The sequence below is a fragment of the Cantharellus anzutake genome (genome assembly GCF_015039405.1).
Source record: "Cantharellus anzutake strain C23 chromosome Unknown EI90scaffold_87, whole genome shotgun sequence".
Lineage (NCBI taxonomy): Eukaryota > Fungi > Basidiomycota > Agaricomycetes > Cantharellales > Hydnaceae > Cantharellus > Cantharellus anzutake.
In genome coordinates this window covers 265,141-288,826 of record NW_024067037.1, presented here as the reverse complement: position 1 = coordinate 288,826, position 23,686 = coordinate 265,141, and the positions used below count along the sequence as shown (strand labels likewise).

At 49.9% G+C, this 23,686-nt stretch overlaps 7 protein-coding genes across 7 annotated transcripts; 4 read left to right on the top strand and 3 right to left on the bottom strand.

The window, feature by feature from the left end:
• Positions 1 to 1,145: 1,145 nt before the first annotated feature.
• On the top strand, positions 1,146 to 2,336 carry EI90DRAFT_3020713 (uncharacterized protein; the record flags this gene model as incomplete). The annotated part of the gene is made up of 5 exons (XM_039057539.1): positions 1,146 to 1,171; positions 1,318 to 1,431; positions 1,580 to 1,664; positions 1,731 to 1,850; positions 2,100 to 2,336. 5 exons carry the CDS (start codon positions 1,146 to 1,148, stop codon positions 2,334 to 2,336), a joined length of 582 nt encoding a protein of 193 aa, XP_038910189.1.
• Positions 2,337 to 2,860: 524 nt separating this feature from the next.
• EI90DRAFT_3081670 (uncharacterized protein) lies at positions 2,861 to 5,329 on the top strand. Its single transcript, XM_039061954.1, is given in 10 exon segments — positions 2,861 to 3,095; positions 3,110 to 3,172; positions 3,237 to 3,469; positions 3,499 to 3,630; positions 3,693 to 4,197; positions 4,257 to 4,301; positions 4,357 to 4,432; positions 4,484 to 4,815; positions 4,894 to 5,053; positions 5,124 to 5,329. 9 exon segments carry the CDS (start codon positions 3,110 to 3,112, stop codon positions 5,180 to 5,182), a joined length of 1,605 nt encoding a protein of 534 aa, XP_038910188.1. The 5' UTR covers positions 2,861 to 3,095; the 3' UTR covers positions 5,183 to 5,329.
• Positions 5,330 to 7,257: 1,928 nt separating this feature from the next.
• EI90DRAFT_2627445 (uncharacterized protein) lies at positions 7,258 to 7,958 on the top strand. The gene is made up of 3 exons (XM_039053353.1): positions 7,258 to 7,730; positions 7,813 to 7,837; positions 7,892 to 7,958. The coding sequence occupies exons 1-2, from the start codon at positions 7,365 to 7,367 to the stop codon at positions 7,822 to 7,824; spliced, it is 378 nt and encodes a 125-aa protein (XP_038910187.1). The 5' UTR covers positions 7,258 to 7,364; the 3' UTR covers positions 7,825 to 7,837; positions 7,892 to 7,958.
• A 7,142-nt stretch (positions 7,959 to 15,100) lies between these two features.
• Positions 15,101 to 17,207, bottom strand: EI90DRAFT_3081661 (HAD-like domain-containing protein). Its single transcript, XM_039061953.1, has 7 exons — positions 16,563 to 17,207; positions 16,444 to 16,503; positions 16,262 to 16,378; positions 16,105 to 16,209; positions 15,776 to 16,037; positions 15,522 to 15,706; positions 15,101 to 15,461 (listed from the first exon to the last, which is right to left on the bottom strand). Exons 1-7 carry the CDS (start codon positions 17,073 to 17,075, stop codon positions 15,159 to 15,161), a joined length of 1,545 nt encoding a protein of 514 aa, XP_038910186.1. The 5' UTR covers positions 17,076 to 17,207; the 3' UTR covers positions 15,101 to 15,158.
• Positions 17,208 to 17,355: 148 nt separating this feature from the next.
• On the bottom strand, positions 17,356 to 18,289 carry EI90DRAFT_3081659 (uncharacterized protein). Its single transcript, XM_039061952.1, has 3 exons — positions 18,163 to 18,289; positions 17,793 to 18,105; positions 17,356 to 17,721 (listed from the first exon to the last, which is right to left on the bottom strand). The coding sequence occupies exons 1-3, from the start codon at positions 18,267 to 18,269 to the stop codon at positions 17,479 to 17,481; spliced, it is 663 nt and encodes a 220-aa protein (XP_038910185.1). The 5' UTR covers positions 18,270 to 18,289; the 3' UTR covers positions 17,356 to 17,478.
• A 3-nt stretch (positions 18,290 to 18,292) lies between these two features.
• Positions 18,293 to 20,063, top strand: EI90DRAFT_2626501 (mitochondrial carrier domain-containing protein). The gene is made up of 13 exons (XM_039053350.1): positions 18,293 to 18,489; positions 18,610 to 18,669; positions 18,717 to 18,881; positions 18,935 to 19,059; positions 19,120 to 19,154; positions 19,211 to 19,310; positions 19,364 to 19,394; positions 19,451 to 19,550; positions 19,598 to 19,629; positions 19,695 to 19,704; positions 19,767 to 19,795; positions 19,848 to 19,865; positions 19,919 to 20,063. The coding sequence occupies exons 1-13, from the start codon at positions 18,330 to 18,332 to the stop codon at positions 19,945 to 19,947; spliced, it is 894 nt and encodes a 297-aa protein (XP_038910184.1). The 5' UTR covers positions 18,293 to 18,329; the 3' UTR covers positions 19,948 to 20,063.
• An 885-nt stretch (positions 20,064 to 20,948) lies between these two features.
• EI90DRAFT_2627156 (UNC-like C-terminal-domain-containing protein) lies at positions 20,949 to 23,686 on the bottom strand. The gene is made up of 6 exons (XM_039053352.1): positions 22,970 to 23,686; positions 22,787 to 22,917; positions 22,218 to 22,734; positions 21,782 to 22,167; positions 21,620 to 21,727; positions 20,949 to 21,564 (listed from the first exon to the last, which is right to left on the bottom strand). Exons 1-6 carry the CDS (start codon positions 23,547 to 23,549, stop codon positions 21,307 to 21,309), a joined length of 1,980 nt encoding a protein of 659 aa, XP_038910183.1. The 5' UTR covers positions 23,550 to 23,686; the 3' UTR covers positions 20,949 to 21,306.

The window sequence follows — 23,686 nt, the reverse complement described above, 5'->3', positions numbered from 1 at the left end:
TCAATGCGGCGAGGGAGATATGGTGGCCGCGGCGCGGACATTGCAGGGCCCTATCAAAGATTCAAACGAGAAACATTTGGAGGTGAGAATATGTAAGAGGGATGTTCACTCGACCTGCTACCATTGTTGTTGTTCGATCCGTATGACTAGGAGCGCCAACGAACACGTGGGAAGCCCTTTGTGTTGATGCACGGGTTAAATGACGGCCGGATGGCCCCCTGTGCGGGGCGCCCACGCCCAAAGCGCTTGGAATGCGGAGACCGCCATCCTTGGTGCATGAAGAGAAAAGAAAAATAATAGAGAGCCGCGTGCGGGCGCTGGTGTACAGGAATTAGTTACAAAGTTGTAGACACAACAGAGGACAAAGTTCAGATTCACCTCAGTCGCACGGTCCAACAATCATGTGTTTTTATAATCAAGCGCTATGGATGTGCACTGACTGTGGCAGCGAGTAATCCAAAATAGGAACAAGAAGGAAACTATAGACTCAACATCAACTTGGCCACAGCGTACGCCTATATTCCAAGAAATCTCATACTTTAAACGCATTGCAGCAATGAAATAGCCACCCCGCTTTCCCATGTCCTGATCACAGGTGCCGAGCCTGTGACGCTGCGGGCGCGGGTTGAATTGACGAACCGTCAAGCAATTTAGTCCAACCAACTTAAGACATGGACAGCAAGTTGGAAATAGTTCATCAACAGTACCCTCGGAACGTAAGGCCACACTGTGAAGCTAGAGTAGAGTAGCTTAGTTAGATATCGAGTCTGCATGCACGGAAGAGAAATGGTGCCAACAAGATAAGTATTCGTGTTCACTCAATGCCAAAAGGAGTTACATACTGTGCATGTCGCATTACACGGAGGGCAACCACTACTTCGAATGATGGGACCCAAGCATCATACGGGCTGATCCACTCACGCCGCTGGGCTGAAACTGGATCGATCGGATTAAAATTCAAAATAAGTTGGGGGGCGCGGCACATGAGCATGTTTTGATGTCAGCCGGAAAGAACTAGGCATCAGCACATTGGCAGTATGGAATCAAAAAATAATTGCCCACATGGTCGCGGACATTCGACGAGGGCCTCATTCAGTGGACCGTTGATTGCAACCGGATGACATTACCCGGAAAGCACGACCGACATGCGGTTCACATCTGAGAAGGGGCAGTAAGTTGGCCACAGGCCTTTCCGGGATCCCCCCGCTTAGCCCTTCAGTCAAGCAAGTGGTTAACAAGGAGGGGGGGGCTCGGTTTGGCGGTAAACCCATCAGGTCTTGTGAGTCACACTGATCGGAACTTAGTTTGAGTGATCAGGAATGCTTCGGACGGCGCCGCCACCCGCGCGATAGGCGGGGAAGCTCACGACAAGAAAGGAGAACAGCACCGTGTTGCATTGAAGAACAGCATTGGACTCAATGCCCGGCACTTGTGAGCGTCACGAAAAGAGGCCTGAGGATGAAGCAGATGCACCCCAGCCATTCAAGCCAAGCGACAAGCGCAGTGATTGTGCAGGAGACGGAATCGATCCTCATTCATGTGAAAAAAGTAGCGCTCCTGGTTGATAAACCACATGGAGGGTGCACTACACACTCCAAAAGGAGAAAGAACAATTATTTGACCAAATGAAGACGGTGCAAGGCCGCGCGATGAAACTGGAGTGCGTGTGTGAAAGACTGATGTACCAGACAGGATGATGTGGGGCTAAACAGAACCTATCACTGACATAGGCACAGCTAAAGGCGCGTTATAACCCAAAAAGATTTAAGCAAGAGTTGAATGAAGAACTTGTATCCGTCCCGACCGATGCTTCGCCACAAGATCTCGCTTCGCACAGTGAACAGATTGATGTGAGCCGCATCTTCCCACTCCGTACAGCCCATTCAGTGAATGTGCTCCAACCGGCGATGTCTTCGGATCCGTACATGGTGTTTCACAAGCGGGACCATTGTGCCAGTGATGTTCCCAAAACACTCCGCCTCTAAGCATCAATGCGGTGAGCACTCCGGAAACTGAGACCATCATCGGCTCGGGGCTACAGCTCGGCTACTAGGAAGTGGAGGCCAGGACCTCCTAACTACCTTACTGTACGTTACTAGTTACCTGCAACTAGTTACCATGGTGCATTGCAACAATGGTTTCAAGTTGCCTATCTCAGCGAGTTGTATGAGAGACTGAGTCGTAAGGGGCACAGTGGCAGAAAGACAAAGGCCATTGTAGCAAACGTGATGAACATAGCTCTCCATTCGCGAGCCGGTGACAGCTCTAGGAAGTTTTCGCTTGGGGATCAGGGCACAGGGGTGGACAGCTACACCTCCGATGAGTGCCAGTATTAGCGGTATGTGGAGGGGCTCCTCGGTCGAGCATTTGTGAAAGACACAGCGAGACCGGAGATGATGGATACCGAACCGATGTCGCGATTCAAAAATGAGAATGATGAATCACAGAATTAACTAATTCGGGTGTGTGAAACGCGCCCCCATTGAGTTTGTTGACAAGGAAGGTGAATGGAAACTGAAAGCCACAGACAAAATCTAACAGAAATGAAAATCCGCATCTGTGAGCCTGGAGCTTCGGAGGAGGCGCGGAGAGCGCGAACGTCAGGCTGATATATCGATGCGCCACATTCCCACGATGCATCCCGGCTGTTATGTTCGGAGTATGGTTCGCTTGTTCGCTTGGAACTTGCCGAATTTTTGCTGCCCCAACCCACTAGTTCCGCAAACTCAGTGGTGAAACCGTCCTAAAGTCATTTATGGCAGGCTACACAATGGGCTGCCTAGCGAATCATTTAGTCGGTTATAGCGGCTGGGAAGGCAAATCACCAAAACATTTTCATAGCCCCTGGCACAAATGCCCCCACCGGACTTCTTATTGACACATTCCGATTGATCACGGCTGCAATATGCTCATTCACCGCAGTATAGAGGTATTCCGATCGAGGGGCACTGCCGCCCGAGTCCACAATGGGGACACATCGCCCAGTGAAGCTTAAATAGCTACCAATCCTGCGACAGATGTCCGTCATCAAACAGAGAACTTGGGGCGCAACATAAGCTTCAGTCGCCTGCTTCAGTCATCAGTCAACGAGAACCCAGAAACTGAACATATGTCTAATCAGAATTCCCTTCACCCTGGTCAGGCTTGCCTTGAGTGCCGTCGTCGAAAAACCGTACGTATATCTAGTTGCAATTTGTCTTTGCACCCTAGGACTCACATTTGTGCTGTAATTGTAGAGATGTGATGGAGTTCGACCAACATGCTCCAGGTGCCAGCGTCTCCGAAAGGATTGCGTTTTCGAACCTGAAGCCCGACGACCCCAACTCGACCGTATGGAGGAAAGACTTCTAGAGCTGGAAGGCATTATCGGGGAACTGGCCCGACGGCCTGTCTCACTCAATCACGAACTTATCCGTAGGCTTATGCGCGATGATGTCCCCTCTACGGACCGAACCCCCGCCCACAGGCAGTTCTTTCCACTTTACTGCGACCCCCGAGGGTTTCCTCGGGCGGTGTGGTCACCGGCTCTGAGATGTCAGAGGGTTATGGAAGTGTCGTTCCGCGTGCCCTGCTAGATGCTGGCCTACAGCGCGTCACAGAAGTGGTGCCGCTGGAGCTGGCAGATGACCTGTGAGCCCACCGTACTCATGTTACAGCTGATCAAATAAACTTACTCACAATGTCATGCGAAGCACGCGGCTATTGCTGCCATTCAGGGGTCAATTCCATTTCTACGTTCATATCCCTCGGTTCCTTCATAAGATTCGTCTCCAGCCCTCTGATGCTCAGGCTGTTCACCCCGCTCTCCTCAATGCTGTTTTTCTGGCGGCGTGCAATGTCGGTGGTGGATTCATGGCCACCTATGAGACTCTTTTTCTCAACCGTACTCGTCATTTCCTCCAACAATCACTTGCCATGGCCGATCGCTTGGTCGACTTCATGTGGGCGAACGTCCTTCTTGTTTCTTACTATATCCGTGTAGGTCGAGTCGTTGAAGCGCACAACGCCCTTGCCTCTACGGTGCGCTTTGCCGTAGGTGCAGGTCTCCATGACGCATCCGAGGGTCAGACCGGACTGGCAATGCCTCCCGCTGATAGTACCGATAGAATGGAGAGAACCCATCTCTGGTATGCCCTCATGCTATGCGAAGCCGCCATAGGCGTAGGTGCTGGCTTACCACCTTCGGCCCCGCGCGAGGTGAGCGTCTTTCACTCACGCTTGAATAGTAAATGTATTCAGAGGCTGGACTATCCCAGCATTGCGCTTCTCTTGAGGCTCTCTTTTTCGGTCGGCAGATTCCAGTGAGTCCATTGTCGTCAGGACATCGGTCAGGTTGCATTGACCAAGGGTGTTCAGAGCGGCGCAGTGGAGATTAAGACGAAGGCCGCAGTCCTCCTTCACGAAATAAAGAATCTCATCGCCATCCCGATTGGTGAATCGAATAATCTCTCCTCTCTCTACCTCTCTTACTGTCATCCCTCAGGCCCCAACGGACGACCGTTGTCCGACTTCTCCCAGCGTTACAACACCCTAATCGCAGCGCATTCCACACTCCGTTCAGAATTGCCTTCACTTGTAGACCCTTGCGGCCTCCAGCCCACTGAGGCAGTATCTTATGCAAATCCGGACCTCGTACAAGCGCACTTGTCGTTTCATGTTTGCACCATTCTGCTTTTCAATATACAGACGTCGGGAAGTCAAAGTGCGGCCGCCAGCGAACAAGTCACTCACGCTGCCCATTCCATGGCGAATATTGCACTGCATGTCAGAAGAGGCGTGGTCCTGATGCCTATCCAGGCACATTTAACCTCTGTGGTACGTGATTTCCGGAAGCACTTTTGAGGGATTCGCGAAAATGATTTGCTCCTTTTTCTTTCTGTGACACATATGCAGTGGTATTACCATACGGCATGTGAAGTACTTATTCGAGAGATAAAACGCTTGACAACTGGTGGCTCCCCTGGACCTGAGGGGGCCGTGGAACAGACGGATAGAAGCTTGGCTGCCCTATTCGATACACTCCTAGATCTCGTTGATCTATATCCACGTTGGCGTACGTTTTTCACCTGCTTGCTACTTTTTATGGGGCCGCTTCGTGCTTACGGAATGTCTCACCGTCATAGAGTCCACTATTCGCAAGCTACCCCAGCTATTCGAGAGTGATGAGTATGATACCATTTAGGTAGAGGCTGTATGGGCCTGGCCTGTCAGCTATGTCCGGCCCCACAATCTGCTTTTTTAGTTCGATTTCAGTTTTCCGTTCGTACCAAACGGTAATTACCATTTTCGGGCATTTCTAAAGTGCCATTTTTGCACTTAGTGTGGACTCGATATCTTCTCACAAAATCCCATGTATAATTGATAATCTTTCGATAGAATAATATATCTCACCATGTCCGCTTCTACCTTGTTTTCGGTGCCTCTCTGCTGCTGATAAGCGCCCATGGTCTGGAAGACCAAATCCGAACGGGCCTCCCGCATTTCAAATCAAGAATCACGCTCAATTTCATATACTTATCCGATCGTGAGCACGATCAGCCTACAATTCCTTCCTCCTGATCAACTAAACAAGCGGGACACGTTTATGTAAGTGACAGGAGTCACTGTAGACGCTGGAGGCAGGTCTGACCCGTACCTGCTCTTTCAAGTATCAATTAGGGTGTGCAATATTCCCGAAGTCAATGCATCCTCGGAACGCTGTGCAGTTCGCACACTCTAGGGGAAGGCCCGCGCTTGAGGGATGCTGATTGAGTCACAATCACTCATACACATTAAGGCGCGGGTGCCATCCACCATGATTTAGAAGGTCGAGATGGTCAGGATTGAATCCCCCAAGGAGGGTTGAGCTCGATCAGTAGGTATACTAGGTATGCTCCGCCCTGATCGCAACGCTCTCCCCCGGGAATGAGACACTGTCGTCTAGTCGGGTCAATCAACCTTGTTTCAAGGGCGCCGGCACCGCGGCGCTGCAGAATCAGATGAAATTCTCCTATCGACTCGCTAACACGGCCAACCCTGCCGCGCTCCTAACTGCTGACTGCCACGTGTTAGTCCCGTGTCGGTACAAGGACTCTGATGCCAACATGAGAGCTAGGTCGCCATGGTGGGAAAGCTTGGCATGTGTTTGTGCTAATTCTAGGAGCGAGTCCTCTTCTTTTTTTCCTTGATGGCGCCGAGGATGTGCCCTCAAATCTCGTTAACCACTTAAACTTCCCATCAAATGATAGGCAAGTTACACCGAAATTACGAACTCAAATTGACTACAACCGGGTGCATGCTTTTCATGACAATCGACCCTCAAACTTGATCATTGCCTCCTCCTATGTTTGCGGCCTTTTCCCTGGAATTATCTTGGATATGCATCGCCCATAGCGGCCTTCATGCGATCGACGCGTCCACGCGTCCATGCGACTCCTGTTGGGGATGACCCAGAAACTCATGACAACGCCTCACTCGAGGCTTATATAGACGCATGCGTACCACCCACTGTCGCTATCTCTAACGAATCCTTTTTGTTGGTCTCCGCCCGAAGGCAGAAATACTCCTTCGACGTCAGTAACTGACTTGGGTGGTCTACGCTACACACGCCCCGCAGACGGAAATTTCCAAGTTTTTGGTGGATGGCAGCTCCATCGTCCAGTGTGCTTCCTCCTGGAACGGCTTGTGTTGAATGCCGCAGGAGGAAAACGGTTTGTGCTGCCCCCGATTCCTGTCTCTTGGCTCATTACTCTGCGCTGGTAGAGATGCGACGGAATTCACCCTGAATGCTCTAGATGCGCAAGACTAGGGAAACAATGCAGATATGAACCGCCAGACCGTCGTCCAAGAATTGACCGCATGGAGGGCCGTGTGCAGGAATTGGAAGAGAGACTCGAGGAACTCACGAGAAGACCTCCGCTGTTAGAGCATGAGCTCATCCAAAGACTTATGGAAGGGCCGAGACAAGTGGGTCGGACTCCTTTCGTCCGGCCGTTTTTGCCATTTTTCTCGGAGTCACCAAACACAACATATACTGGTCAATCTACCATTCTTCAATCTGGGCTCCAAGAGGGATACGGCAGCACTATTCCCCGTGCCCTTCTGGATGCGGGACTTCAACGCCTTCACCCGACTGCTGATGTGACGCCTGAGTTGAGTAATTACCTGTGAGTCATCATTTTCAGGATGGCTGCCACGTGTTTGCGCTTATCCTGACTCATAGGGTCCGCGTCCTTATCCCATCTCGCGGTCAATTTCACTTCTACGTAGATGTGCATCGGTTCATCTATCGCCTCCGTCTTCCTCCCGGTCATCCCTCCGCGATTCACCCTTGCCTTCTTAATGCAATCTACCTTGGAGCCTGTTCAATAATTGGCGGCGCTTCTATGATTGCACATGAGCAACTCTTCCTGAATCGAACCCGCCAATCGTGCGAACAATCTCTCGCCTTCGCAGATCGCCTTGTTCACTTTATGTGGGCCAATGTTATTCTAGCACAATATTATTTGCGTGCTGGTCGCGTCGTCGAAGCACATAATACCATTGCCTCGACGGTGCGGTTTGCCGTGGGCGCAGGGTTGCATACAGACGCTGAAATGGAGGACACGGAAACAGGAGACATGACTTCTCTAGCACTTCCCCCGGCGGATCCGATCGATATCGAAGAACGAGTGAACCTATGGTTTTCCCTCACGATGTGTGAAGCGGGAATCTCGCTAGGAACCAGCCTGCCATCTTCTGCGCCGCCTGTGGTCAGTACTACACTGATTCGCGATCGTATGAATAGGATGATGTTCTGATATACTTTTTGAAGCACCGCGCTTCTATCGATAGTTTATTTTTTAGAACCGCACCATCTGCGAGTGACTTCCTCTTCCTGTCTCTTCTTTGTATTGAAGCCAGCACTATTCAGTACGATACCCATTATTCTGCTATAGAACTCAAAGCTCGATCGGCAATTCTGCTTCACGCTACAAGGAACTTTTTGCCCCTCACTAAAGGTAAGCCATTTCTGACCGTTATTCCAAGTATTGATGGGAGGACTGCCTGGCTCAGATGGTCAAGTTCGCCCCGATCTTCCCCGATACGAATTGCTTCTTGAGGCTCACTCTGCCATGGAACGTGTCATGCCGGACTCAACTGACCCGCGTGGAATCCTGCCAAGTGAAACATTCTCGTGGTTTAATCCTGAACTCGTGCAGGCCCACTTAGCCTGGCACACGGCGACGATTCTATTACACAATGTTCAACGGAAAATCGGGCTCCAATCGACCTCGGCAAGTGGGAGAATGCTTCAATCAGCAGAAGCAATGGTAGAGTTTGCCTCAAGGCTAAGGGCCTCTGAAGGCCTGATGCCTGTGCAAGCGAATCTGGACTCAATTGTGAGTTTCTCCCTAATGCTAAAGCCATCACATCGACATATCGTGGGTTGGCGATGTGTTTTTTAGTGGTACTACTACACTGCTTGCGAAGTTTTCATTCAAGACATGAGGCATCGTGGCGCTTCTGCAGCACAGGATCATGCCGTCGAGGAAGCAGAACAAAGTCTCACTTTGCTTTTCGATATCCTTCTCGACCTCACTAACATGTATCCATCCTGGCGTACGTGATTCTATTATCTGCAGATGCTGTTCTTTTCCTGAGGGATGTGTTCTCCCAGAACGTTCCATTCAGAAATTACCTCAACTGCTGTTAGGAGACATAGGGTTTGAAACTATAGACTAGTGTCGGATCCTGTCACCTCGCCTATTCCGGCGCCAGCCCCGACCATAAACAATCCGGCCTCTGGAATACATCTCCTCCAGGGCACATAATAGCTAGGACCCACAGTAGTCGGTTGGTTGGAAAGAGGCGTCCGTAGGGAATTGTTTGGGGAGGTATAGTTGCCGAGGTGTGTGATGGATTCGACTTTCACATCAATCTCAGGGGTCGATTCGATTGTGTATTATACGCCACTTGATAATTTGACCTTTTGACTAGCGTGAATAATTGGCGCCATCATCTTTACGTCTCGGGGAACAAACACAAGGGGGAGGGTAGACGCTGAAGATGTTGACTCAAATGTTGAAGGAGATCGATTGATTAGTGTCAGTGCTTCAGTTGAATTGTCGATTCCAGCTCGAGGGAGGGTGAGGGAAAATAAGAAACCACGACTAAGATTCCTATGCAATACCATATGGTACTGGTTGCTTGGCTTCACAGATTAGACAGGACACAGCGCTGTGGATAGCCGAAGCGTCACCTTCTGATGCTCCACACGCTTGTACGGGCATTGATGGCGAAGGAAGTCTTCCGGCCCCATTCATTCACTACAAAGGCTGCTTGGACCGTGGGACGAGACGCCAGGAACAATATTTCAGTCTAAATAATGAAATCCTAACATTCTCACACTGATTCGGCGCTGAGGGGCTTCCATTCCCGACGGGGCTACCAGTCCAGATTGTTCACGGATCACATGTGTGATAGCCTGTGCACAAGGGCCTCCACACACACACATATCGGTGTGCATGCTGAAACATCCTCATGGAAAACGAGTTGGGTCATGCTCGTGTTAGATTACTTCCTTCGCCATCAGAGCGCTTCCAGTCCTTGTACAAACTAGAAGCACACTTCGGCCATCCACGGCCAGGGGACCCCGAAAGCATCATACCATGTGTTATCTGCGAAGCGACGCGGTGTAACCGCTCAGTTAACAATGTCCTTGAGACCGGCAGAATCTGGACCAGGACGTAGGCAGGGGCGAACAGCATGGTGATAGCATTATTGTTTTATAATAGACAACATTAATCGTCTGTGCCTCCTTGCTCCCTGACTTCTCATTGGTTGGTGGGAACTAGAAAGGCTGCCGCGCCAACCCAGGCCTTGCTCGAGGTCCTGCCCCTGTTCTCAGTAGTAGGATCTTGTCGGAACGTTACCCTACAGCACAAGGAAAACATGCTCATCTATTCGGTGCATACCCGGTCTCTGTACCCTTAGATTCAATGAGACAAAGTCAACAAAGCGACAAAACACTTTATTTAGGGGCTCCCTGGATAAGTATGAAGGAACGAAATTTAGCCCCAAGCGACACCAGCCGTGTCGCATCGTCAAGTAGTCATTGCAGGCCCCCATAAACATTTTTAGCCCATTCCTGTGTGGTCTGACAAAGATTGGCCCCCCAACTTGGTTGGTGAGAAGCTATTCAGTGCGAAATGGATTCCAAAGTGATGGTGAAGTCAAACTCTGAAGTTGCAAGCGGGCTCGGGGGGAAACAGCCGGAGCAATCTGAGGAGGCAGTGACGTAGGGTTGAGGGTAGCCTTGAGGGCCCACCAGCATGGATTCTCGAATTGGAATAAGATACAGGAGTAATAAGCACGCGGTTTACGGTGGGAATCATGCCAAATTTCCTGAGGAGTAATTACACGAGCTTGGATTTCCAGGCGGAATTAGCAAAGTAAAAATAGCTCCCGGTCAGGGGGGAATACGAATCCATTGATGAAACCAACGATCGAACATGTCGTTTCAGCCCTTTCAGAGTATGTTACGAAGTCATAGAGGCTGGAGCCCTGCCTACTTCCAGAATTTGGTGCACAAGCTCATGCAGTCCTCGCGGACTTTTGATGAAGGCCTATTCACACAGCCGGTAAGTCGGAGAGTGGACTCGCGGTTAGAGTAAGATGACTTGAATGCAGAGTTGTTCAATTGCCATTGGATGTATGCCCGTTCAAGCGTGACTCCATGGAAACGTGACCCAGCTACACACGCGAACCCCCTCAACCAGAAGATGGATTCCGGTGTGTCAATATAAGATGGCCGTACTGCCATGTGATGTGACGAGGCATCACCACTCAGCTTGGCATCAGATGAGAAGGCGTGCGGTTTCCCTCAAGAGAGTTTGAGCAGGGTTTGATCCGGACCATAATGGTACTCATGGATATATTCGAAAGGAGAACTTCAGCGAGCGGTCAGAGTGTGTGCTGCGCTTTCGGGTTTCAAGCGACGACCTACGATAGGATCTGTCATGTAGGTTTGGGTTCCTGTGCACATTCAGTGGCGTGCTTGGATATTTTTAATTGTCACTACTCTCATTTCCTTTTTCCCTCACAAATTTGGAATTCCGAGCTTCTTGAAGTCGTTCGTTCGCTGACGGACTATGACTAGAAATGGACCTTGCTCGCACACGTGCTACGAAGGGTCTCCCTGAACTCTGTCGGGGGCAAATGCCTGGCCTCGCTTACCGGAAGTGCGCTGAGTGCAGTCATCCGTACACACTAATTCCGGCATTTCTCCGTGGCGTATGGAAAGCACATCTTGATGTTAATGGTTTGCCTCATTTACTCACGAGAGAACATCTTCGAGACCTGCATCAACTCCAAGCAAACTGATCGCGTTTCATGCACACGTGGGTACTACGCTCTGATCGGATCGCGCTTGCTCAATTTGCGCGAACACCCCTTCTGAGCTGATTGTTCTACTCAAAACGTGGTGGTACATGTCCTAATTACGTAATGATGTACGTTCCACTGCCGACTCCTATTTGGTATGGTCCGTCGGACCCAAGCCGGGGAGGGATCACTGACGCTGACGACTAAAATCCCTGACCCACGGGAAAGTCCAGCTTCTGTGCCCATTCCTTTGTTTGTCCAGAGATCAACCAAATTGACAGGATCTAGCCCTTCTGGACTCAAGGTTCAAATTTATGTTTTCATATCATCTAGATTATGTAGTCGGGATAATTTGGAAAGTGCAGTCAGAAGGGTCACCACTCTTGCGACAATGATTATATACACCGGGACCAACATCGCAATTCACTGTCCCAATCTTCCCGTTTTCAGTTGGCCGACTTCGGGCTTTTTGGACCCCCAAAAAGGGACGGCAATCCCTGGGACATGCACGGGCCAGATCGAACCTACGTGTCACGGACAGCAGTGTTGACAGAGACGCGTATTGAGGATATCAATTCTCATGTAGTAGTACGGATATATCGGATAACAACTACACGTGGGCGTGGGTAGTCCACTTCCATGCCCTCCATGTACGAGCTGCGCCCTACTCTGGTTGGAGACCAACCTCTCTAGAACGCTAAGGCAGAGCTTTCACTTTCCCTCGCGATATTTACTGTAAAGGCTGCGCCAGAAAGAAACAATGGGGGGTCAGGGTGCCATTCAATCCCCTGTACGGGAATGGACGAGGGAGGGGTGACAGCAGATGTATGATAGCCAATCATTCCTATCACGGACAGTCCTGGTATAGCCCAGGAATCCCCAGTTCATGATCACACTCTTCGAACACAGGGTCATCAGGAAATGGATTCGTTGGACACTTTGGTTGCAATTGGAAGCAGCAGGTTCATAAGGATCGACCAACCTAGTCAACTTAACTCCTGTTTCCACTCTAACGAAGGTGTCTTGGCCAACGTATTTCCGGCTTGAACCCCGTTAAAACCATTTGAAGTGTGGTCATATGTGATAGGTCCATGAGAATTATGGGAGAAAGTGGGCCGCGCGGTGTTACCCAGCCGCCATGCGGTTCTGGAAGCTATTCGCTATCTACGAATGCGGCATACTGAAGGAGGGTTGATCGCAACGGACATGCGGTTATGCCCAAGGCTGCGGCTGAGTTCGGCTCTGAATAAAGGGCCGGGTCGGATCCTAGAGTCGTTCACTATGCATATTTCCGAAGTATCTTGTCCCCTTTCTCCCTGAAGCCCTCATTATTCAATATGGGAAGCGAATAATGAGTCTCTGCAAGCAAGCAAGATGATCTGAGCAGTTGTTACTGCCTTGCAGCTCCCATGCATGCTCCCACACGCTTCTGTTTGCTCTTAGCTTCGTTCTCAGTGTAAGTACTTTATGGCAATTCCTTCTTCCAGACGTGACGTACATCCCCAGCCCCGTGGATTGCGATCGCTAACTCACCAATGAAGGATTGGACACCAGCACAAATGAGTTATTCGATATAGTTGTGCATGGCGGTCAGGGCACTACCCATGTCGCGCATTGAAGCAACAAGTCGTCAAGGAAAATTAGCGTGTAAGGTCGACCACGCATCAGTGCCATATCAGAAGATTAGACTAGTACTGCACATTCGTTCTTCCACAGTTGCATATTCATTTATGTAACCCGTGGGGTCATTCAGTTGGTGGCAAGCCCGGCAACATCGGTCCGATGCAATTTTCCTTCCCCTGCAGCATCGAAGGCAGTCGTGGGTGTTGATGACATCAATTCTTTGATTGACGCCGGACCATGCATTTCCATGTCGTGGTATCTTGAGAATAAGTAGAAGCGCCCCCGCTCGGAAGACGCCATCTCGGATCCGCAGGCCTTTGAAACAAACTCTCACTCTAGCTGTCTCGCGAAAATCACTCTGCGGGTCCGTACTACCAAATGAGGAAGCATCCAATTCCCTTTGAGGCTGTAGTAATTATTCCTTTTACCGCTGTAACAAGGGGATTTGAGAGCAGTTCGTTATCCGCGCGCACAGGGGACCATCGACTGGCCGCCGTTGCATTTGACGCGACCCGCCACCGTTTTCCCTCCGAAGGAGATACATATCTTCCCGATGTTTCTGAATTGGAACCTGGACCATTTGACTGATAAGGATGGTATGGTGTTATTCCCGCGGGTGCGGCCCCGCCGGATGCCGTCGGCGATGATGTACCATGGATACAGAAATGGGGTACGAGCGAGTTACCTCCTAGAATCGTCCAACATAAGTAATATGTATCCAAAATATCTGTCCCCGAAGCCTTCACTGGTTGTGGACCGCGCGTATCTGGACTTCTTGATAATGGATGTTATGCTGTGGTCAACTCACGGTTCAGCATTTTTCCGCTGCTATTATTTCCTTTCTTAGCCATCTTGGCTGCCAAAGTTGTGGCTATTCAGAGCGCCTGATTATAAAAGCAGAATCTTTGTGGGTCCTCCCTCAGTTCACGTAGCACGGAACTGAGGTGAGACTAGATATCGCCTCATAATATCATTTTAGTTCATGTAGCACGGAACTGAGTGCTGTTCGCTAGCGTTCTTTCTTTAGTTATGGGTCTTTGTTCAAGCAGACGTGATGACAGCTTTGTGCGTCCTTCACAGCTCAACACCCGTGCATCATGCGTGTCGACTTCTGAGAATATTAATGATTCAAAGGACAACTCGATCGAATCCGACGAGTTCGTGCCAGGTGGGGGCTTTAACCGCAGGCGAAATGGAAGGCGTAGACCCCCGGTGAGCAAGTAATCTCCAGGGGCTGATCCCAGTTGGCTGACTCTACTACTATTACCAAAGCCTCCACCCACTAATCCTCCTCCTAGTACTAGCGACCAGGTATGCATCCCTGACAGACTTCAAGTCCCCATTTGAGAGCCCGTTCTAGGTCGCATTTCCTCAGCCCGTCCTCAGACTCCAACAGTGCGCCCTGGCAACACACTTTTGCAGCATCATTCACCCATTTTGTTCGTCAGGCACAGAGGCCGATATCAGAGTCTCGACAATCCTCATATCAACCAGTAAGCATGAGTTAGTTTCGGTCTGGGGTTTCGAGACCTGAGCTACCGATTCAATTATGCACAACAGCTCGAATCCCCGTGACCCCGTACCCCCTAGAAGGCGGCATAACACGATGGTTTGAACCCAACACGGTGCAAGCGCAAATCTGGACACATTGGGAAGGATGATGTGGAGGATTGTACTAGCTAAGCGCGCAAGTCCGCACAGGAGTTCCATTGCGTAGTATTTCATCGTAATTCATTCCTTTGTATACTTCCACGCATGGACGTTGACCCAAAATCACTAGTTATATTTCTTTACATCTGTGCTACGAGTGAGCCGCTGGGAGACGCATTGCCATATTTGGAACGCTGTTCATAACATTCACACCCCCCTTTTTTGTCGTTTCAGGGTACAAAAGTACGCACGTCCACTTTTGCGAACTTGATTTTACCCATGTGCAATATTGCATATCCAGTATTACTACGTGACTTGCTGTAGTCGTGAATATCGTTAACATTGTCTCTTCCCACTAAAGAGAAGCCTGCCTAGTCAAGTTGCCAGAGCCGTTTTCGTTCGTGGGATATATATGCGTTTGTATAGGTGAATATCGCGCGGTTCTCATTCATGAATCGTATACGTCCGTGCATCCGTGCAGCACTCTCAAAACCATCAGGGGTTAATATATAAAGATACGCCAGTTGTATTACGTAAGCAGGTTATTTCCCTCCATTCTCTTTCCTGGCTTTCTCCTCTCGCTCACGTTCTTCCCTCTCCTCTCTTTCCTTCTCGAGTTTAGCAAGCATGGCTGCAGGCCCCGACTGCCCCATAATAACATCAAACAGGCTTCCACTCATCTCCTTCGTTTGCCGTTCACGCTCTTCTTCAATCATTTTCTGCATCTGAGGTTCCTGAGCCTTGAAGTAAGCAAGTTCCTGGCGATAATATTCTTGAGCTTCTGCACGCTTGGCCTCGAGATAGGTCGGTGGTGGGCCCTTCTTCGTTGGGCGAGTCCCAGACGACTGATGATTGTGGGAATAACTTCCATCAGTCACGGAGCAGGGTGACGAGCTCCAACTTACACTACCGAACAGTGAACTCATGGTAAATCCTCCCACAACACTCTTGTTACCGCCTTGTCGCTCCCATTCTTCAATGTGCTTCTTTTTGCTCTCCGCCTCTTTCTTGGCATATTCTACAGCAACATCCTTTCCCGCGTACGCTTTCAGAACGGGGCGTACGTCTTCAGTCTTGTGGATCGCGATTGCTGGCCCGCCAAAAAAAAAATTGCAATTAGTGGGGTCCTTTATTCCTGAAGGTCGGACCTTTCACTCACATTCCAGAAACGGAATCAGCCCGACAAGTCCACCCTTAGTCTGATGATCACCTCTCCATTTCGGGAGGATAATCGCGTTTTCGGGGTGGAGATGCAAATGATCAGGCTGTGTACCGATTGCGATCACCTTTGACAGATCGCGGTTGAGATACGACAAGTCCTTGACTATCCGTCCATCTACTGAGCGGGTGGATTCTCGGAATAGCTTGTAAGAGATGTAGAGATTGTACGGATCAAGCTTCTCCAAGATCGGTATTGCTGTCTGTGCAAGTCAAAAGGGACAATGAGTTGATTTGTGCAGCACATCGTTTTTTTTTTCAGATACCTACGAAGGATATCTGGGACGTGAAGACCACAACCTCGAACCATTGCGACAGGTAACCAATGAAATATTCCACGCCAGGACGTTTGGCTGTCCTCCAACCATTCTCCCTCTGAGCCACGAATGGATTATTAGGCGAAGTTGAAGCGGTTTTGGCGACTTACGTCCCACATTGAAGCAACAAGTAGGTCGTCGAGTGACAAAATTAGCGTGTAGGGTCGACCATGCGGTGGTGGAAGTGGAGGGGGCAGAAGTTCGTCCCACGCAGGCTTGTCAAAGTACTAAGGTATTCCCCCCAACGAATATCATCAGTGCTAGATTAAAGCATACGAGATCAAAGACGCACGTCAAAATTACGGGATATTCTGGCGCTTGCACGACCAAAAAAGCCTGATTTTTCTGCACCCTTGAGAAGAAGTTTTTAATGCAAGAGCTCTGTGACCGACAAATCAGGGCATTACATACTTTTGGAATTTTCTCTTTCTCCCCCCACTCTCTTCCAGCATATATATATGACCCAATGAGCCCAAGACCTATCATAGCTATGCCGACACGGGAATATATTTTCTTCTTGCGTTCGATACTGGAAAGAGACTGCCCTGCAGACCTGGCACCAGTTGTTTGAGGGTGGAGAGGTTCTTCAGAAGTGAAGTCCAAAGAAGGTAGAATACTTGAGGGGGGTGAAGAAGTATCCGAGGAGGGAGCAACAGGGGATGAGGGGGAAGGATTCGAAGTGGGAATGGAAGTGTGTGACGTGCTTCCCGTTGTATTTATGGGGGGTTTCGATTTTATAGGTTTTGATGATGAGCTATTTTGAGGAGTATTATTGCTCGGGCTACGTAGCCTAGCAGACGTGCTTAATAGTAGTCTATAATGTGGTACTCTATGAGAAACGATGGCTGGCCCTCGAGTGAGAGACCGAGGGAAACGCTTTGAATGGAACGCCAGCTGCGATACCATAGACCGAGTGGCCATCATCCCCACGGTAAGAACTGGTCCAGGCAATCACTAGTGCCGTTACGAAGAACTAGAGTATAGGCGCCGAGTGTGCAATTACCGAAATTTTGCGGTAAGTTGCGTCAAGAAATCAAAAACACGTGATGTTGATTCTCAGCACCAGACGCTCCGCGCTTCCGCACTTGATGACCCAGATATCCACAACTGCTTTACATGCTCCTCTCACCCACTCCTCACCCTAGCCACATATGCCGATAGGCACAGTTCCGAACTCTAGAATGAATTCATCACACTTGTTCACCCGAGGGGGTAGGAAGCTTGTCAGCGATGATGCACAAACGCCATTTAGAGGCCCAATTTGTGTCGTACAATTATTGCGTACGGGGCTCTAAATTTGTCAATACCACAAATTCGAGTGGCTGATTCATTCCAGTTGGATGCTAGCTGTGGTCAGGCCGCACCACTTCTCCTCATACTTCCCTACAACAAAGTGGATAACATGGCCTTCCTCATCACCCGGGAGCTCAACGGTGAATTCTAAGCGTGAATCCAACTTGGATAATGCTTGGTTGAAAAGCGATATCTCGTTGGAGCAGGCTTCGACATCCTTTTGTGGGATGGCTGAGACAGCTGCTAAGGTGTTGGCATCCGTTTTCACGGGGATAATCTGCATTTTGGACCCCGGTAGGTTATATCGATGGGATTCTTCCGTGGTTTAGTGTTGCAAATCGAACTGACCTCTCCCACTTCTAACAAGTTAGATAGACCAAGCTTGCTAATAGTGCTTTCCTCCACCCGTCCTTCATCCTCGAGATCTCCTGCATAGAAAGCAACATCTGAGAACTCGTCTGAATCGCTTGAACGACCAGCAAGAATGCTGGAACATGATAGGCTAACAGCTCCCGCTTGAGCCTTCGAGAGGAGGTCTTTCAAGAAGTCAAAGGAAGAGAGTGGTGTAGTTTCAAATGGTTTAGGGACTGCAAGAATGCATTGTGTTTCCGCATCGAAGAGAGGCCTGGATTTCTCTTGAGTGTACCTAGCTAACACAGCCCTTTTAGAGGAAAAAAATGTGTGAATTGGGGAGGTGTCGAAGGCCTGGGGGGCGTACGTCGTATTTCGTATTCCCTCGATATCTGCTTTTTCAAGCTTTGTTGACTCGATAGCCTTGTTGAGACTGGCACGATCGTCGATCGGCGTCGACGAAGTGAACACCATTATCACGAGATCGTAGGAAGTTCCCACGGTGATCGAATAGAGCTGATCAACCCAAGCGCAATGAGCAAAGAGGGGACTGAACGCGCAGTACGCGACAGTCGCGTGGAGCGACGCCCGTCGCTCCTTGTTGAGTTAATATCAGGCTCGGTAGCGGGTGCAGCTCAAGTTCTTGTCGGGCAGCCCCTCGACACAGTGAAGACCAGAGCACAGGTAGCATCGAGTACGTTAAACGCGCGTTGTTCAGTTTTTTTAGTTGAAATTTTGCTTAGAGGGAATGTTTGTAAGCACGTCCAGTAAACATGGGGCATGGTGGAATCCAAAGTCCGTCATTGCTAGAAAGGTCCGATGGATATTCTCATCCAGACTGTTCGAAAGGAGGGCTTTTTTGCTTTGTATAAAGGCATGTTGGTCGGGCTAAACAGGATATGTCGTCTGACCGTGGAGCAGGGACGCTGTCTCCTTTGATCGGGATTTCGGGAGTCAACTCTTTGCTCTTTGGTGCTTATGGCGTCTCCCGCAAAATGATCTCACCATTCCCTGATTTATCAATAGCCCAAACAGCTGTTGCTGGGGGGATGGCTGGCGCGGTGAACTCGATTCTCGCTGGGCCAGGTAAGATGCAAACCCTCTCTAGTCATGCTGAGTTCTCAATCTCCAACGTTCAGTCGAACTTTTCAAAATTCGAATGCAGGGTCAATACGGTGGTGCTGACGACAAACGCTTGTCTCGTGTCGCTAGAGACTTGTGGAAAGAATGGGGTTTCCGCAAAGGAATCATGCGAGGGTTTTGGGTGCGGCCATCTCTCTCTTCGTCTCATATGCGACTATCTCGAAGGGCAGCCGAACTGTAGGTGACAGTGGCAAGAGAAATACCTGCATACGCAGGGTAAGCAAAGACTGTCATGACAGCCATGCTTCAGATCGTCTGATTACGATGTCCAGATTTTATTCCGGTTACGAGTATACCAAGAGACAATTTAAGTTCAGATATGGCGAGAACCTTCCCATCTGGGCTTTACTAGCAAGTGGATCTTGTGGTGGTGTATGTACATCATTCCCCAGGGGTCCGAGTTAACCTTGCAGCCAACCTCCTAGATATCATATTGGCTGGCTTGTTATCCATTAGGTGCGTGGTAATATCATCCTTTTTTGTTCCACATCACTCTTACAGCGTTTGTGTAGATGTTGTCAAGTCCCGCGTTCAGCTGGCACCCAAACCGCCCACCGGGGGTCTTACCTACATTGCACGCGAGCTTGGTACCGTATACCATGAAGGCGGAATGTAGGTGCTTCTCCTGTGCTAAATTCTAGGTTTTCATATGTCCACAGAAAGGGGTTGTATCGCGGGCTGACTCCATCTTGTGCGTCTGCAAGCGTTTCGAAAATGTGCTGAACATCTCACTCCTATAACATGGATCTTCGTCAGTGATACGAACGTGGGTAGAACTGTCACGCCTTTCGGAATTGCGACACTCATTTTACCATTGGTCTTTCGCAGCATCCCGGCAGCTGCCGTCACTTTCGCCAGTAAGTTAGCTAGCTATTTCGCAGTCATTTTCTGACCCCCTGAGTCATCCAGCCTTTGAGATCACACGTGGTAGGCACAGAGCGCTTCCAAAGTCCCTGTGGATGTGATACACTTTTCTCCAGAATATCTTCAGGCACACACTTCGTGGTAGATGGCGCGCCAGACACTTATGAAATAGTTCATCACTGCTTCTACACAGCTCCGGTACTGGACCGCTAAACAGTGGAGTGCACGGGTGCAATAATTGACCAGGAGGCGGTAATATAGATGGCATGTATGGAGAGGATATCTGAATGCATGAGTTGGAGAGGTTGGGGAAGGTCGCATGAACTGAAAGCATGCGAAAAATGTTCATGGAATGCGTAAGAGGTGGGGACGGATATCAATCATGTTCGGTCAACCGGTCAACTGCTTCTGATTAGTGAGGGGGTGTCATCAGAACACATCGCTCCGTTGATGATAAACTTGTCGAGGGATTAGCAGGTAACTGTGCGTTTCCTTCGTGAAGAGGGGGTGCCAATGGGGAATCCTTCAGGCTCGCAGCCGTGTGGTCAGTAACGAAGTACAGCGCAACCGGATCTTCCTTCCGGAAGTTGGTCAAGACCCTTTCCGGGGCCAACTCTTGTTTAGGAAGTACCGGAAGCGGCTGGCTCATTGTGCATTCACTTTGAGCGTCGCTTAGTGAGTTCTGAATGATTTGACTTGGTAAATGCCGCGATTTGGTCAAGGTCATATCAACGGTGGAATCGTCCCCATTCTCGCCAGCGGAAGACGTATCCTCCCATGTGTCATCTGTGCTTTCGTTGGCGCCTCGGGTGGTTTGTAATTTGGGATGAGGTGGGGTTGAACGCGCAGAGAGGACAGAACCGCGGGGGGAGTCTGGAGAGGATCGATGAGGATCGAATCTGGGCGATGATGAAACGCTTTGCAACTCCCTCGCCTTTGCTCTAGTTCGCGGCGAACCACCTATGGAGATATCCAAGGACCCATTTACTCTGGTTCTGTGTCGCCCTTTGGGTCTAAGCTTGCCTCCACCTGACATGAATACATCTTCGCGATTTTCATCGGCAGTGGATGATGTCAAATGTGTTGATGGCGTGAGCATGATCGATTTGGTAAACGAAGACACTCGTTGGCGCTTCCATGTTTCATGAAGATGTGATGTTTTGGCAAGCGCTTTCCGCGAACTCCCTGGCGCGTTGTTTGTGATGATGTTGGGCGTCAATTCAGCGAGAGATGGATATGAGTATGAAGGTGGTGTGTGTGGGGAGCCTCGAAGATGTGATTTGCTTCGGGATGTTCGGGACTGCTCAGGGAAGGGCGAGAGGAGCACAGGTGCACGTGGTTGAATGTCAACCATCTTTGTGGCAGAGGAGCGAGACAAGGGGAGCTGAGGCGCCCGGACGTCCTTTGCGGGGACGGCCCGAATGTTAGGCAGAGATGCTGGGGTTCTCCCTTGGATGGAAGGCGTCCCTGCTTGCTGAGCGAGAGTTGCTACACTCTTAGTCAGTTATGTCGTCAAGTGACACGAGCATTGGAAACAGGACGTACAGGATGAATTTGGCTTCTCCGGCTCGGAGTTTGTCCTTAGCCCATTGGCACGCCAGAACAGGTTTGGTCGTCTACCGGTGCGCATGGAATTTTTTGGAACTGAAAGCTCGTCAAACAGCGAGCCTCCAGGGCTTGCACCGCGTGTAAATGTCATGAAAACCAGAACCATTAGAAGAAGACACAATTGAGCAACCCCTAGTCGTTTTTCAAGAGTAATCTAAAAGAAATAGGCCTATCAGATCTGCGATTCAGCTGATTTCCGGATACCTAACTTCGTTTGACAAGGTATGAAGCTGAGTCACGAACTCCATCCTCTGTACTTCCATGTCCCGTTTCTGGTTCCGAAGCTCCAACAATGCCTTCCGAAGCGCAAGCTGATGCTATCACCAAAATAATGAGCCTGATGCGTGACACGGCAGTGTAGATGATCCCACCGAAGTCTGTAGCTTCCCAACATCATCCTCGAGCTTCTTCAGGGCCTCTCGGACAGATTTCGCCTGATCCTCAATGTATTTTACGCTCAGGGAGCTATTCGATTCCAGGGCAACAAGTCGTTTCATTATATTACGATACACGCTCTCCCCGGTTGCTAGCGATGGGGATGGTGAGTAGGAAGACGGACGAGTGGACCGCAAAGTCGAAGAATCTGTCGGAGAGCGTACGTAGCGTACTGCTGTTGAATTAAGCGGCGCAAGAGTTGAGGACTCCGAAGGAGATGCATGAGTGGCGGTAGATTGGAGGGCAGAGGCAGCTGGATCGGGTGCAGATGGTGCGGTCGATGAAATCTCAGACTCTGCTGGAATGTTGCTGGAAGCGTTGGCTGTCGAGTAGTCAGAGACGTGAACTGATGATGTGAACCAACTAACTCACATTTCTCGTCCGCAGCGTACGCATATACGGGCCCTCCAGTCATGATTTGATTCACTATATCATCGATTTCAGCCTCTGGAGCTGCTAATGTCTCGGTTGGCACAATAATTGGAGTATGGGTGTGCGTTGACTGGATATCAGCGGCAACGGCGGACGTAGCACTGGCAGCTGCGGAATTGGATGCCTCAGCAACAGTGTCCTGGCCCGAGGTCGGCCTCTCCGCAGGCGTGGATTCTGTCGGCCCTATATTGACGGACGACGTAGCACCTACGGCGGTGCTGGTCAATTTGATTAATTCTGTTTGGCTGTGCGCAAGCTCCAAATACTCCGCTTCTGCACCAGCTTCACGTTCCTTTCGCCCTGCAGCTTGCCATTCGTTCCATTTGTATTCTTCCATTTGTGTAAGCCCATAAACATGCAGAAGGCTGACCGGGCAGTAGTACTCCAAGCCGTAGTGCGACAAGAAATCAATGCGGACATAACGGTAAAAGTGGGGATCTGGTGGAGGGTGGAACGACTAAAGAATAGCTTGTGAGAGAGAGCACCTGAAGGAGAAAGACCCGAGGCACCTGAACTGTGCGGATGTTCTTGGCACTATATGTACCAACGTGCTTCCAATGCTTTTGCTCCACGCTGACGCTGACGGAGATGTCCTTGAATACCCCGGAGAAAAACTCAGAATTTGCCAGTTGAATGGTGTCTATAAGGTAGTTCAGTAAATTACAGACCCGGATCCTGAAGCGCAAATATACCTATTTGGATATCGTCGCATAACTCAACAATGACGAATTTACCGGGTGTCGCGCAGGGACTGAGCATGTACTTGTCACGCTTAGGAGATAAAATGGAAGCGGGAGACTTTGATTCCTTGTGGGAAGAATGTATTCTTGCCGAGCAATCAACCGATGCATAGTTGAACCTGTCAGTGAGTGGGACTCGTAATGTTGGCACTATGTCTTCGAGCGTTTTGGGTGAGGCCGATGACCCAGCGTGAGAGTTTATATGAGCATCTTCGGGTCCACCTGCGTTGGAAGATTCCATATTATCATCAGTAGACTTATTAGGCGTCTGCGAGAATCTCAAGCGCTTCCACTCCTCGAACGACGGGAAGTCATCCGTCATGGCCACAGGAATGTCCGATACGGAGCAAACGGGACTATGGATAGTAATAATGGGTCGGAACTGGTCTTGGACGGTCATGCGGCAGGTGTTCTGTCGGTGTGGCGAGTGCTCATTGGGCGTGAGTGACCCAATGCAATAACGGAGCATGCAGACAACCGTCAACGTGGCCATCCAGGCTGATGTCCCAGCGCGTTTCTCGGACGAGCCCATGGTATTCTTGAGCCAGTTATAGGCGTGGTGTGGTCCTATACAATCATTCAAGCCACGTACAGAGCCAGGTGCGTTTACTTAGAGACGTGGAGCTTATTGAAGGATGCTTCCCGTTTTCGGAGACAAATCACTTGACG